This window comes from Oncorhynchus masou, chromosome 23 (assembly GCF_036934945.1).
Source record: "Oncorhynchus masou masou isolate Uvic2021 chromosome 23, UVic_Omas_1.1, whole genome shotgun sequence".
Taxonomy (NCBI): domain Eukaryota; kingdom Metazoa; phylum Chordata; class Actinopteri; order Salmoniformes; family Salmonidae; genus Oncorhynchus; species Oncorhynchus masou.
The window spans coordinates 41,836,033-41,851,956 of record NC_088234.1 but is presented as its reverse complement, the minus strand read 5'-3'; the positions used below and the strand labels follow the sequence as shown (position 1 = coordinate 41,851,956).

The following is a 15,924-nucleotide window of genomic DNA, read 5'->3' as shown; positions in this document are numbered from 1 at the left end:
CTGGGCACAGCCAGGAGAATATCGCCGCCCCAAGGAAGAGCTGGAGGCAGAGAAGGCGGAGAGGCGCTGGTATGAGGAGGCAGCACGGCGGCGAGGATGGAAGCCCGAGAGTCAGCCCCAAAAATGTCTTGTGGGGGGAGGCACATAGGAAGTGTGGCGAAGCCAGGTAAATCAAATCAGATCAAATTTATTTGTCACATACACATTATTAGCAGATGTTAATGCGAGTGTAGCGAAATGCTTGTGCTTCTAGTTCCGACAATGCAGTAATAACCAACCAATTACCAAGTAATCTAACTAACAATTCTTATACACACAAGTGTAAGGGGATAAAGAATATGTACATAAAGATATATGAATGAGTGATGGTACAGAGTAGCATAGGCAAGATACAGTAGATGGTATCGAGTACAGTATAGTACCGGAGGGCGAGAGAGACCGGGCAGACACTGTGTTATGCTGTGGAGTGCACTGTGTCCCCAGTGCGGGTGCATAGCCCGGTGCGGTACATACCAGCTCCTCGCATCGGCCGGGCTAGATTGGGCATCGAGCCAGGTGACATGAAGCCGGATCTACGTATCTGGTGTCCAGTGCGTCTCCTTGGGCCGGCGTACATGGCACCAGCCTTACGCATGGTGTCCCCGGTTTGCCAGCACAGCCCAGTGCGGGCTATTCCACTTCGCCGCACTGGCAGGGCGACCGGGAGCATTCTACTAGGTAAGGTTGGGCAGGCTCGGTGCTCAAGAGCTCCAGTGCACCTGCACGGTCCGGTCTATCCAGTACCACCTCCACGCACCAGCCCAGAGCCAGTCAGCATGGAGCCGCCAGAGCCGCCAGTCAGCAGGGAGCCACCAGAGCCGCCAGTCAGCCAGGATCTGCCAGAGCCGCCATTCAGCCAGGATCTGCCAGAGCCACCTTTCAGCCAGGATCTGCCAGAATCGCCATTCAGCCAGGATCTGCCAGAACCACCATTCAGCCAGGATCTGCCAGAGCCGCCAGTCAGCCAGTCCGGAGCTACCCCTCAGTACTGAGCTGCCCCTCAGTCCCGAGCTGCCCCTCTGTCCCGAGCTGTCCCTCAGTCAGGAGCTGCCCCTCAGTCCAGTGGGGTCATTTAGAACGGTCGCAGCGTTTAGGAGGCCACGGAGGCGGACAATGAGGCGGAGAAAGACTGGGGTGAAGTGGGGTCCACGTCCTGCGCCAGAGCCACCACCACGGACAGACGCCCACCCAGACCCTCCCCTATAGGTTAAGTGTCCGCGTCCAATGTCCGCACCTTTTGGGGGGGGGGGTACTGTCACGTTCTGACCTTTATTTCCTTTGTTTTGTCATTATTTAGTATGGTCAGGTCGTGAGTTGGGGTGGGCAGTCTATGTTTGTTTTTGTATGATTTGGGGATTTCTATGTTTCGGCCTAGTATGGTTCTCAATCAGAGGCAGGTGTCATTAGTTGTCTCTGATTGAGAATCATACTTAGGTAGCCTGGGTTTCACTGTTTGTTTGTGGGTGATTGTCTATGTCTATGTTAGTTACTTGTGTCTTCACAGTTCTTATTATAGCTTCACGGTCGTTATTTTGTTTATTGGTTTTGTACAGTTTACTTCGTGTTTTTCGTCATTCAATAAAAGGAATGCATTCATACCACGCTGCGCTTTGGTCCGCTTCATACGACGATCGTGACAGCTGGAGGTTGAATGTTTTGAAGGGGTACGGGACTATAAAAAGTTAGGGAACCACTGCACTAGAATTTTGTTCCAGCCCCACAGCCTGATTTCTTCCAGCCTGAGGGAACAAAACCCCCACCTGAAACTCAGAGGCATGGCGTAACAACAAAAAAAAGCCTGGCCTTGGACTTGCCCCACAGACGCAGATGGACCGATAAGAAGAGAGGCATCCAGCCGTGGCCTCGTCTCCATCGGGTCAAAGTCTGCAGATAAGGGGCCATCGTCAACAGACATCTATTATCCATCCACGGCAGGCAGCTGGCCAAGGCCTCATGCCACTGAGTGGGAGAGAAAGCAGTCGGATTCGCCTCATGCACAGAAATAGGCTCATAACTGTTGTCAAACGATATACATGTAAGAGGATGAATTCAGCCATTGCTATCAGTCGCCTGGTGAGAGATCACAAACCTTCAGGTTGAAAATCCCGCCTCAGAATCACATATTGGGGTTTCACCAACTTACATTAGGTGGGTTACCTCAGTTGACCAAACACTTCAGCATCACTTGCCTGCCATGTACTGGAGGTATTCAATTAACCATAAGGATGTGCCAGGCAGGTGTTGTAATACTACAGACATTTTATGATCTACATTTCCCCCTCTCTGTGTTTGGGAGAAAGCATGCTCACGCTCATTCCATTGATGTCTAGCTTAACCTTACCTTTAAAAGAATATAAATTAACTGTTTGAAAAGGTGAAGAATATGTATAAATGTGAATCACATGTGTATTTGGCGTACCCCCGACTGCATTGCGCGTAAAAAAAATCTAATTTGTTTTCTATTTTCCCAAAACTTTCAGCACACGTCCAACATATATCAGGTAGACAGACGTTCAGGGCCTTCAGAAAATGATCATACCTCTTGACTTATTCCACATTTTGTTGTGTTACAGCCTGAATTCAAAATGGATTAAATCATTTTTTTCCTCACTACACACAATACACCATAATGTTTTTAGAAAAAAACACACCATGAGTCAATCATTTGTAGAAGCACATTTGGCAGAAATTACAGCTTTGAGTCATCTTGGGTATGTCTGTATCAGCTTTGCAACATCTGGATTTGGGGAGCAGCGTTGAACAGCAATCTTCAAGTCTTTCCACAGATTTTCAATGGGATTCAAGTCTGGGCTTTGGCCTGGCCACTCAAGGACTTTCACATTCTTGTTCGGAAGCCATTCCAGCATTGTTGGCTGTATGCTTGGGGACATTGTTGGAATGCAAATCTTCGCCCCAGTCTAAGGTTGTTTGCACTCTGAAGTAGGTTCTCCTCAAGGATTTGCCTGTATTTGGATCCATATATTGTTTCCTCTATACTTACCAGTCTCCCAATCCATGCCTTTTAAAAGCATCCCCCTAGCATGATACTGCCACCACCACGCTTTACGGTAGGGATGGTGCTAAATGTATGATGAGCTGTGCCTGGTTTTCTCCAGACATAGTGCTTTGCATTCAGGCCAAATAATAAAATTATTGTCTCATCAGACCACAGAATCTGTTGACTTACAATCTCAGAGTCTTTCACATGCCTTTTTGCAAACTCCTGGCGTGCTGTTGTGCCTTTTTCTCAGGGGCGACTTCCATCTGGCCACTCTCCAATAAAGCCAAGATTGTTGAAGTGCTGTAGAGATCATTGTCCTTTTGGCAGGTTCTCCCATCTCAGCCAAGGAAGTCTGTAGTTCTGTCAGAGTGGTCTTGGATTCTTGGTCACCTCCCTGACCATGGTTTTTCTTGCCCGGTTGCTCAATTTGGTCGGACGGCCAGCTTTATACCCTTCCCCAGATATATTCCTCATCACAACTCTCGGAGATCTACTAGTGATGTTACATTTGATACCTGAGCTCCGAGGCGTGCGTCAAAATCGCTAAGCAGTGTACTGTGAAGCAGTGTGCTGATGCCTGTATCATTTTATCAGAAGCACGTGATCAATGATGTCTTAAGCTTTGTTTCGTCAAACAACCAGCTGATTGGTTAGGTATTGGTTTGGTGTAAGACAAAAAAGCTATGCTGCGCATGCGCTATGGAGTGTGGGACATCAACAATAATACTGCTAATAATAATGCTCTAAATGATTTTTTACCAGCAGGCGCCACGAGTGCACACTTTTGATCAAAGCCTCAATAGTTCAAATAAAGAAAAACCCTTGAATGAGTAGGTGTGTACAAACATTTGACTGGTACTGTATGTAAATGAGGTATTTCAGTATTTCAATGCAATGAACCAATGCAATGAACCATACACAGTAGTGATCATTTTGATTAACCTTCTATTACAGAATACTTGTAGAAATTGTATTAAAAATCCGTGTTTTTACTATATTGTTCATCTCTATTGTTCTCAGTAAAATGTTCAATGTTGATTGTGTGATTCTGGAACCTGTTGACTGATTTACTTATGCATCTAATTAATGATGTTGTTTGATGTTTAAATTATCACATGACCTATTTTATTTTGACAAAATAACAGGTGTTTCGTTATCAATCTTAGAGATAAATGGAGGACTCTAGATGGATAACTAATTTTTAGTATAGACATTGCCATTGAGGGCTTCCACCATTTAAAAGTAGTCAACTGGGTGGGGATTTCTTTCTTTTTGGAATATGTGTGTTTTGTTTGTATTGCTACATATTAAGACACTTTTGGAACTACAAACGAAAGCATTTTCGCTGTACCTGCAATAACATATGCTAATCTGTGTACCTGATCAATAAACGTATAGTATTGTAGAAGTATAGTTCAGTAGCACACAGTATGTTACAGTCCAGGACATTATACACATCTATGTTATGGCCAAAAAGATTCGGTTCTTGAAGGGTTTGCGCCCCCCTGCTGGCTATGCATCTCAATATCTACACTTTTTCCTGAAGTGTGCACTTGTCCGCTACCCACATGATGAGCTCAGTTGGAAGAGCAAGGCGCATGCAACTTTTAAATGGAGATAGCCTCAATGGTGCTGCCGAGCTGTTACAGATGCCATAATGGCACAGATACAAAGATGAGGCCACTATATATCTCTATGCTGTCAATTGTTTCCATCGTGACCGTTTTGGTTTGGACAATTTTGACTCTTTTTACTTTAAAAGAATCCCCATACCTAACACATGACTGGATCTCTTTAATTTGGACAAATGTACAGTGGCTTGTGAAAGTATTCACTCCCTTGGCATTTTTCCTATTTTGTTGCCTTAAAACCTGGAATTAAAATAGATTTATTTGGGGAGGTTTGCATCATTTGATTTACACAATATTCCTTCCACTTTCAGCATACATAACTATTCACTATACAAAGTCAATAGTTTGTAGAGCCACCTTTTGGAGCAATTACAGCTGCATTCTCTTGGGGTATGTCTCTATAAACTTGGCACATCTAGCCACTGGGATTTTTGCCCATTCTTCAAGGCTCCTCCAGATCCTTCAAGTTGGATGGGTTCCACTGTTGTACAGCAATCTTTAAGACATACCACAGATTCTCAATTGGATTGAGGTCTGGGCTTTGACTAGGCCATTCCAAGACATTTAAATGTTTCCCCTTAAACCACTCAAGTGTTCCTTTAGCAGAATGCTTAGGGTCATTGTCCTGTCGGAAGGTGAACCTCTGTCCCAGTCTCAAATCTCCGGAATACTGAAACAGGTTTCCTTCAAGAGTTTCCCTGTATTTAGCACCATCCATCATTCCTTCATTTCTGACCAGTTTCCCAGTCCCTGCCGATGAAAAGCATCCCCACATAATGGTGCTGCCACCATGTTGTTCTCGGGGTGATGAGAGGTGTTGGGTTTGCGCCAGACATAGCGTTTTTCTTGATGGCCAAAAAGCTCAATTGTAGTCTCATTTGACAAGAGTACCTTCTTCCATTTGTTTGGGGAGTCTCCACATGCCTTTTGGCAAACACCAAATGGGTTTGCTTATTTTTGTTCTTTAAGCAATGGCTTTTTTCTGGCCACTCTTCCATAAAGCCCAGCTCTGTGTAGTGTACGGCTTAAACTGGTCCTATGGACAGATATTGCAATCTCCACTGTGGAGCTTTGCAGCTCCTTCAGGGTTTTCTTTGGTCTCTTTGTTGCCTCTCTGATTAATGTCCTCTTTGCCTGGTCTGTGAGTTTTGGTGGACAGCCCTGTCTTGGCAGGTTTGTTGTGGTGCATATTCTTTCCATTTTTTAAATAATGGATTTAATGGTGCTCCGTAGAATGTTCAAAGTTTCTGATATTTTTTCAGAACTCAACCCTGATCTGTACTTCTACACAACTTTGTCCCTGACCTGTTTGGAGAGTTCCTTGGTCTTCATGGTGCCGCTTGATTGGTGGTGCCACTTGCATAGTGGTGGTGCCACTTGCATAGTGGTGGTGCCACTTGCATAGTGGTGTTGCAGACCCTGGGGCCTTTCAGAACAGGTGTATATATACTGAGATCATGTGACAGATCATGTGACACTTAGATTGCACACAGGGGGACATTATTTAACTAATTATGCGACTTCTGAAAGTAATTGGTTGCACCAGATCTTATTTAAGGGCTTCATAGCAAAGCGGGTGAATACATATATATGCACACACCACTTTTCCGTATTTTAATTTAAAAAATAATTTTGAAACAAGTTTTTCTTTTCTTTTTTTCGCTTCACCAATTTCATGTATTTCCATTACATTAAATCCAAATAAAAATCTATTTAAATTACAGGTTGTAATGCAACAAAATAGGAAAAATTCCAGGGGGGGTGAATACTTTTGCAAGACACTGTACATCCCAGAAAACATATATTTGAGTCCTGACAGCATACTTTACATATTTCTTGATATATTAAATGTTCAGTAGTGACAGTTCTTAAAAATATATGAAAATTGACCAAATTGTTCACAAATTTTCTCCAAAATGTACGCAGACAGGCTACACACCATGTAGCCATGCTGGAAAGGGGTGCAATCCCATTACCTGGTGACATTTGTAAGGGTGTGGCACATTCATTCTATAGTCTTTTTTGTGTGTGTTTCGGTAATTACATCAAAAGGTGGGACAGCATTTTTTGGAGAAAGATGTTTGAAAGATAAACAAAACTACTAAATAGATCAGTATCTTTGAATGTAATAACAGAACAGCTCAAGATGATCTATTGAAATAATATTGCATTTTATATTTTCTTCAAAAATCATTAATTACTTTATTTTTTATTAACATGAAGAGTTAGGGTTTGGGACACTCACCTCTCAATAGAAATAGATGTATAAACAATGATTTTGTACTATATTAATTAAAATATATATTTGTTATTGCCTTGGATTGAATGAGAACCTAGCATGTAAATACATGTCCTAAATTAAGAGACTTAACTGTTTTTTAAAATAGACATAAAACTGGGGAAGGGTATAACATAAAGTTTTTGTTGGGGTGGGATTGCAATTTGCACCACATCTGTAGAATCACACAACCTCCAAAATATTTTTGGGTTGGTTAATTTAAAAAAGCACATTATCTTTCAATGTTATGGTTATGAAATCCATGTTATTCAATTTAAAAAAAAAGGCTACGTCATCAAATTGAGACAGGCAGTATGTATTATGTAAATACAATTTTAAAGGGCCTTGATTGAAATCTTCCAATGAATACTTTGAGCCCTGTAGCAGCATTACTGTGGTGCAGGTGAGATGTAAATATGGTGGGCAGATTATCCAGGAGATAAGCAAACTGAAGTGATGTTGTGACAGACAAAGAACAATTGTGTGGGCTATTTTGCACCAAAAATAAATAAATATATAAATTACAATCTGATCCTACCACTATTGTTTCTGATGTCCAATTTGTAAGTCGCTCTGGATAAGAGTGTCTGCCAAATGACTTAAATGTAATGTAAATGTGATGTTTCACAGTGCAGAATGTTCCTAGAACTGTCTGTTTGAAATATCAACATTTCAATTTTGATACCATAGCGTCGCATAGGTAGCCTAATGGTTAGAGCATTGGACTTGTAACTGAAAGGTTGCCAGATTAAATAGCCGAGTTGACAAGGTAAAAAAAATATGTTGTTCTGAACAAAGCAGTGGCAGAACCCACTGTTTCTAGGCCGTAATTGAAAATCAGAATGTGTTCGTAACTGACTTGCCAAGTTAAATAAAGGTACAAATTAAACACCCTTTTATAACCCTGAAAGGAAAAGCTGACGTGGACAGAGACGCTTGAACTGACTGCAGGTTCAAAGTTGATCAGATTAAGTGCATTTGTGATCCTCACTCGTACACACTCTGCCTGGGCACAGTGTGAGAACAGCTCCCACAGAGAGACAAAAATCCCTTTTGGAGGTGAGTTGCCATTGTTTTTTCCAATGTATTCATCTTCTTATCCATTTTAAATGAATAAGGGGTGTTTTCCAAGTTGATCAATAACATAAAAAATGCATGGCCTAATGGGGACTGATTCTTGTGATTATGGAATTTCAGCTGTAGGCTTTGAACCTACATTCTGAATGAACTTTATTCTGTAAAAATGCTATTTTCATTAAGATAATATGACACTGATTTGTCAATGGATTCAGAGACTGATCTCATTGATTGTTCTCAGGGTGCAGTCTGGTATTCACCGAGTTAACACAGAGGTACATGGGGGTTGTTGTTGTTGGAGTGTACTTTGGCCATTCAGTTGAGCCGCTGGATTAGTCTTTTGCTCAAATCTATTATGACTGTCTCTGTTTTCCAGCAGATCTTTAAACCTCAACCTCGGAACTGTTTTGGAAACACAGTAGTCCATCATTGTAGGATCAAAGACTACAATAGTATTGTTAGTTTAAACGCCACATGTACCCTTCCCACTGAGCAAAAACTGTTTGAATCAAGGTTTCCACATCATTTTGACAAAAATAATGAAGGGATGATGTTCTGTGGAAAACGGATTGGATTTTCAAAAAGTCATCAATGTAGGGGAATTTAGTATTTTTTTCAACAAACTTTTAACCAAATTCAAATGAGATGGGGAAATATTTGGTTGATTTTAAGTTTAATTCGTGTTAGATAGTAACTCAATCAAAACAAGACGTTGAACTGGCATATGTGCCCACTGTCCAGTGGGTTGAATGACATGATACAATAATTATTTGAGATATATGGGGTTAATAATATCCAGAAAATGTATATAGTAGACAGCTAAATATAAACACATTTAATATCAGCGATAGCTTACTCCCAATGATTACCCAATCAATGTTTTTACAGAATTGGCACAGTGGTCTAAGGCGTCACTACAGACCCTGGTTCGATTCCGCTATCCCCGTGCTTTATCACGATCGGCCGTGATGGGGAGTGAACAATAATAAAAATGGTGTGGCTACTCGCTTCTATCTGAGTTGTAGAGGAACACATGTAGTACGGTTTTCAGGTTGTTACATTGCAAATGCCATATTCATCAAAGGACTTGACAGGTTTGATGCGTTAGAAAGTATCACCATATCACCCTACCTTGATCGGTAAACTGACACAGTCATTGCGGTTGAGGTCGGAACATTTCGATGGTGTATCAACCTCTCCTGATAAGACGGAATATTTGGTTGTTGCACATAAATAATACTCAAACTACAGGTGTACAGAGACTGCTCGCTTCACCGCAGTAAGGTCAATGACAGCTACAAATTTTTTGGGAGTTGAATTAATATTATTTTATTGAACCTTAAAGTGTTTTACATTTAACTGTAGTCAAGTCCACAACTATGCGATAATATAAGGGTGCCACACTCAAATACACTGCTTTATGTTGAGCTAAAGCTACTTAAGCTAGCGATCTGTTTTCTTTGTGTGGTTGTAGTAAACAACACATCGTGAACACCTTTGCCAGACATTAGTTCGCAAGCTCGGTGGCTCTGTCCATGCCATTACGTGCCCTTTCTTTGACATTATTCTGTTCCGCTAACTGACTACCTTGAGTGTTAGCTGAACCAGTAGGCTTGAGGAGACGAGATCCAGGATCCTTAAATTCAGCTCTGCAAACGTTCTGACTTGAAAATACGATCGGTACTCAACAAAATATAGACTTTCCTATTGTCAATACTGCCGTTACTTCCAAAAAAGGTCTAAATTAAAATGATTGGTTTTGACCAAGTGCGCATGCCCCAAATCTAAGGCTCTAGGTACACTATCCCGAAAGGATATTGATTTAATTTTTATTTAGACCTTTATTTTTCTTCCGAACGGAACGGCGGTAAGGACGGTAGTTGCTGTGCAAAACTCAATATTCTGGTGAGTACCGAACGTATTTTGACATAACGCTTGCAGAGCTGGTTGATGGGACTTTGAATTGAAGGATTCCTGGGTGTCAGATGAGATCTCGTCTCTTCAAGCCCAGGTACTGGTTCAAGTGTTAGCTAGCTAGCTAATCCTGTTAACGTTAGCCCTTCGTGCAAACGTAACTAGCTAGTCTAACACTGAGGTGAATGGAAGGACCCAACAGAAGAGTGACTAATCCCTCCCCATGACGTTGCCAGCTTTAGCTTGACAGCTTGCTACTAGTCACTAGGTCACTTTCTCAAACTGTCACTGACTGGTGGGTTTCAGAAGTTAAGTGGCTTTTTGCTTTGCTACATTTCTATACCCCAAACTAGTTTGCTTGACTTTTCAGCTGAGGTTCTCCACATTTGACAGCTAACCCAATCGATCACTTTACTATGCTGTCCTAAACAATGCCCTGATTTGTCTGTTGATTAAGTGTCCTTAATTGGCTTGAGGTCCTCTTAGCTGTAGGCTTTATCAGCAGGTCTTTTCCCAGTGTTTGTGGAAACCGTTAAGAGCTTAGCCAAGTGGCCTAAATTGTATTATTTAATAGGCACAGAGAATTTAGCTGCTCGTGTGACAGGAACTATCAAATCAGTTGGCATGTAGACTGGTAGGAAATGGACATTGGACGTGTTAATGATTAGAATGGAGGTGCGGATTGGGTTAAGATCAAAGGTCAAACTCTACAAGTAACAAGAGCTAAGGGCTGACCAACTCAGCTCCTTGCTCAGTCAACTCTGATGAACTTTTTGCAACGCTACTTTCTCTGCTGCGGGATACTCATGTAAACAATTCCTAAAATCAGAAGTTGTCACTGCACAACAGAGCAAATGCATTATTAATATGCGTCATTTTCATTCCTCCTATTTCTCTTCAGGTTGGCACGATGGCCCAGTCATCAGACAACAAGGTTCTGGTCCTGGGTGTGTTGGCTGGAGCGGCTGGCCTCAGCCTGGGTGCCGTGGCATTGTACAACAGCCGGAGGGCCATGCCACAGAGTGGACACAGTGAGCAGTACCTCAGCAGTAATGACCAGCGGGCGGCTGGAGCCAGTATGGTGGTGGGGGGAATGCTGGGTCAGGCTGAGGTTCTAGATCGTCTCGGAGCCCTGATCCAGTGTGTGTCAGAGCTGAAAGATGAGGTGCGGGCGCTAAAGGGTTCCATCCCAAAGCTGCAGGACCACGTGAGGGATGAGCTGAGAGGACGTGGGGGCGAGGGGGGTGTGGCTCGCATCAGGGCAGGCCCACCAAACCGCACTATACCCACACGCAGGAGGAGAATAGCCAGAGCTGAAGGCCAAAGCTCAGAGGAGGGGGCTGAGAGTGAAGGAGGGTGAGTCCCATCTTTCTATCTGGCATTGTCACATGTTGGATGTTTCAGATACAGTGGGGGGAAATCCACACATCACAATGATTTCATAGAAAAAAACAAGGAAATGTTCACAGTATTTGCAATGCCTTTATTTCTATGTTCAATGGAACAGCTCCAAAACTCTGTCTTGTTTTAGCATGAGATCTCATTTAAAATGTCCTACAGTGATATGATTATAGTTTGCTACACAATCTTCTCTGTCCAAGCATCCACCACACCCTTTGGCCTTTTATACTCAAATTCTGGTTTCCTCTTTGCCAGCTGCACCACCTTAACTATCCCACCTGTACTTGATCAATATCTTAATAAGCCAAAGTCACATGCTCACCCTGCATCACCAGACTTTTTGATTTGCTCAGTCATTATATGTGGTAAAATAAGAAGTACTGTATGTGAATTTGCCTAGGGTGTCAGAGAGTGGAATCTAGCGCCACACGCCCAGTCATCCTCCATCTACAGCCAAATAGCTTGATCACACGACAGGCTTGAATAACATAAACATCAGATGTCTGCTTTTAAATGCACTGCCTCTTAAAATTCCTCTTTATGAAAACAATATATTAACAGGTAAGTAGTGGCTATTAAAACAAGGCACTTGTGTTAACAGTCAGGCTTAACTTACACAGCTTTTCTTGGGCATGAATGCATTCAGAATGTCTTGTCTCAAAGCTTTGTGGGAAATTTCCTGCCTATTGCTTGATATTCATATTATTCACATAGGCTACTGGACTTTTTTAGGGGCTGGATCAGCATTAATATTGCAGATAGATTGTAGCTTCCATCAATGTAATTGTCTGAATAATTTCTAATCCCCCATATATTTTTGAGGTATATACAGTTGAAGTCAGAAGTTTACATACACTTAGGTTGGAGTCATTAAAACTTTTCAACCACTATACAAATGTCTTGTTAAAATGTATAGTTTTGGCAAGTCGGTTAGGACATCTACTTTGTGCATGACGTAAGTCATTTTTCCAACAATTGTTTACAGACAGATTATTTCACTTATAATTCACTATCACAATTCCATTGTGTCAGAAGTTTACATACACTAAGTTGACTGGGCCTTTAAACAGCTTGGAAAATTCCAGAAAATGTCATTTGCTTTAGAAGCTTCTGATAGGCTAATTGACATCATTTGAGTCAATTGGAGGTGTACTTGTGGATGTATTTCAAGGCCTACCTTCAAACTCAGTACCTCTTTGCTTGACATCATGGGAAAATTAAAAGAACTCAGCCAAGACCTCAGGATAAAATTGTGGACCTCCAAGTCTGGTTCATCCTTGGGAGCAATTTCTAAATGCCTGAAGGTATCATGTTCATTTGTACAAACAATAGTACGCAAGTATAAACACCATGGGACCACGCAGCCGTCATACCGCTCAGGAAGGAGATGTGTTCTGTCTCCTAGAGATGAATGTGCTTTGGTGCAAAAAGTGCAAAGCAATCCCAAGACAACATCAAAGGAACTTGTGAAGATGCTGGTGGAAACGGGTACAAAAGTATCTATATCCACAGTAAAACAAGTCCTATATCGACAACCTGAAAGGCCGCTCAGCAAGGAAGAAGCCACTGCTCCAAAACTGCCATAAAAAAGCCAGACAATGGTTTGTAATTGCACATTGGGACAAAGATCGTACTTTTTGTAGAAATGTCCTCTGGTCTGATGAAACAAAAATAGAACTGTTTGGCCATAATAACCATCGTTATGTTTGGAGGAGAAAGGAGGAGGCTTGCAAGCCGAAGAACACCATCCCAAACGTGAAGCTCGGGGGTGGCAGCATCATGTTGTGGGAGTGCTTTGCTGCAGGATGGACTGGTGCCCTTCACAAAGTAGATGGCATCATGAGGGAGGAAAATTATGTGGATATATTGAAGCAACATCTCAAGACATCAGTCAGGAAGTTAAAGCTTGTTCACAAATGGGTCTTCCAAATAGACAATGACCCCAACGATATTTCATAAGTTGTGGCAAAATGGCTTAAGGACAACAAAGTCAAGGTATTGGAGTGGCCATCACAAAGCCCCGACCTCAATCCTATAGAAAATCTGTGTACAGAACAGAGAAGGCGTGTGCGAGCAAGGAGGCCTACAAACCTGACTCAGCTACACCAGCTGTCAGGAGGAATGGGCCAAAATTCACCCAACTTATTGTGGGAAGCTTGTGGAAGGCTACCCGAAACGTTTGACCCAAGTTAAACAATTTAAGGGCAATACTACCAAATACTAATTGAGTGTATGTAAACTTCTGACCCACTGGGAATGTGATTAAATAAATTAAACCTGAAGTTAATCTCTCTCTACTATTATTCTGACATTTCACATTCTTGAAATTAAGAATGTGTGGTGATCCTAACTGACCTAAGACAGGGAATTTTTACTAGAACACACAATTTTTACAGGAACACAAAATCCCTCCATTAGTCCTCACACTGTCCGCAATAGGCTGAGAGCGGCTGGACAGAGGGGTTGTTCACCTGTCGTAAGGAAGGTCCTCACCAAACATCACTGGCAACAACGTCGTTATGGGCACAAACCCACCCGTCGCTGAACCAGACAGGACTGTCAAAAAGTGCTCTTCACTGACGTGTCGCGGTTTTGTCTCAACATGGGTGATGGTTGGATTCACGTTTATTGTCGACGGAATAAGCGTTACACGAGGCCTGTACTCTGAAGCGGGATCAATTTGGAGGTGGAGGGTCCGTCATGGGCTGGGGTGGTGTGTCACTGCATCATCAGACTGAGTTTGTTGTCATTGCAGGCAATCTCAAGGCTCTGTGTTACAGGGAAGACATTCTCCTCCCTCACTTGATACCCTTCCTGCAGGCTCATCCTGACATGACCCTCCAGCATGACAATGCCACCAGCCATACTGCTTGTTCTGTGCGTGATTTCCTGCAAGACAGGAATGTCAGTGTTCTGCCTTGGCCAGCGAAGAGCCCTGATCTCATTCCCATTGAGCCCATCTGGGACCTGTTGGATCGGAGGGTGAGGGCTAGGGCCATTACCCCGAAAAATGTCCGGGAACTTGCAGGTGCCTTGGTGGAAGTGTACATTTATGCACATTTCTGTTTTGGTGAGTAGAGTAAATCTGAATGTTGCATTTTCATTCATTTATTTTACCAGGGTGAATTGACTGAGAACACATTCTCATTTACAGCATCGACCGGGGGAATAATTATAGGGGACTGAATGACCCAATTGGAAGCTGTGGATGATTAGGTAGCCATGATGGTATGAGGGCCAGATTGGGAATTTAGCCAGGACACCAGGGTTAACACTCCTACTCTTACTATAATTGCTATGGAATCTTTAGTGATCACAGAGAGTCAGAACACCCGTTTAACGTCCCTTCTGAAAGACGGCACCCTACACAGGGCAATGACCCCAATCTCTGCCCTGGGTCATTGGTATATATTTTTTTGAGACCAGAGGAAAGAGTGCCTCCTACTGGCCCTCCAATACCACTTCCAGCACAGTCTCCCATCCGTTGGGTATGAGGATTACTCTGACGTTGCGACAAGAATGACCTAACGGCCATCCAAGTTATGGCTTTCCCTTTTTCATGTCCAATAAACATACATGATCTTTGTAACTACAAGCCAACACCAGATGGTTTCTAGTGGAAGACTGCAATTATGGTACTATGTCCCATTTACACAAAACAGAAAAGATGAGAGTGAGGCTATTCTGTTACGCGTATTTGCAGAATGGTCTTGATCTCTGAAAAAAACATGAAAGAGTGTCTGTTTTCTAGTGGTGATAGTGATGTTCCTGAGACTTCCCTGTTTCTTTTTTTTTGCCGAGTTTATATACATTTTACGGACACAATCTATTTTACAATATTTATATTTTGTTTGTTTTTAATCTACTGTGGCTTATTACTTTTGAAAAATGTTGCAGTCTGTTTTTGAATCTCTTGCGATTTAGAAAAACCTAGAATGAAGAATCTTGCATTTATGCACGTTTCTGTTCACAATGCTGTGGATTAATAACTTGTTATAGCGTCGCAGGACATTGCTCTGACTATGGGAGCATCACCTGGATTGACTTTTCCCGTGCTTTCGCTAAGCATGCATAATGTAGTGTTCCAAGAAAAACAAGCATCCTACCTGGCCTGGCCTGGCCTGGCATCCAAACCCAAAGAAAGTGGGCGGGGCAGAGGAGTGTAATGGGCTGCAGATCAGAGCTGGATCATGGCACCTCCCCACCAGTTTTGTATCCTGGCAGAAATCTTGCAGCAGTCGCCTGGGAGCAAGTCTAGTTGTAACAACATGACAAGCAGGCCAACAGCCAGCCAGAACACTCTGGGCAGTTAATTACTGTTTGTGTTTTGCTGTCTTCAGTGTATCGGTCTCTTTGGCTTTGCCTCTCAGTTTAAAGACTTTGAGGTCCTTAGTTTGCATTCTTACTCAGGCCATAATGTACTGTATGTTGTTGTAGTTCGACTGATGGAATCAGGCCATACTTAAGTGATACAATAATCAGGTGGTCTATGGTAAAGCGTACTACTCTCCTATCTTTGTAGTGAAAAAGCTCCTAGACTGGAAGTTTAGGCCTAATATAGGTTTCACGGGGTATAAATTACT

The 15,924-nt window shown here is 42.5% G+C and overlaps 1 protein-coding gene across 3 annotated transcripts in view; it reads left to right on the top strand.

Annotated features, from left to right (window-relative positions):
- Nucleotides 1-7,907: 7,907 nt before the first annotated feature.
- LOC135510858 (regulator of microtubule dynamics protein 2) overlaps nt 7,908-15,924 on the top strand; it is a 68,697-nt gene continuing 60,680 nt past the window's right edge. Inside the window, exons 1-2 of one of the 3 annotated variants that reach the window (XM_064932151.1) lie at nt 7,908-8,008; nt 10,842-11,296. In XM_064932151.1, coding sequence (XP_064788223.1) covers nt 10,851-11,296 — 446 coding nt within the window. In that variant the 5' untranslated portion in view covers nt 7,908-8,008; nt 10,842-10,850. Of the gene's footprint in view, nt 8,009-9,215; nt 9,311-10,841; nt 11,297-15,924 lie in introns of those variants that run through there. The other 2 variants (XM_064932153.1, XM_064932152.1) reach the window with 2 other exon arrangements.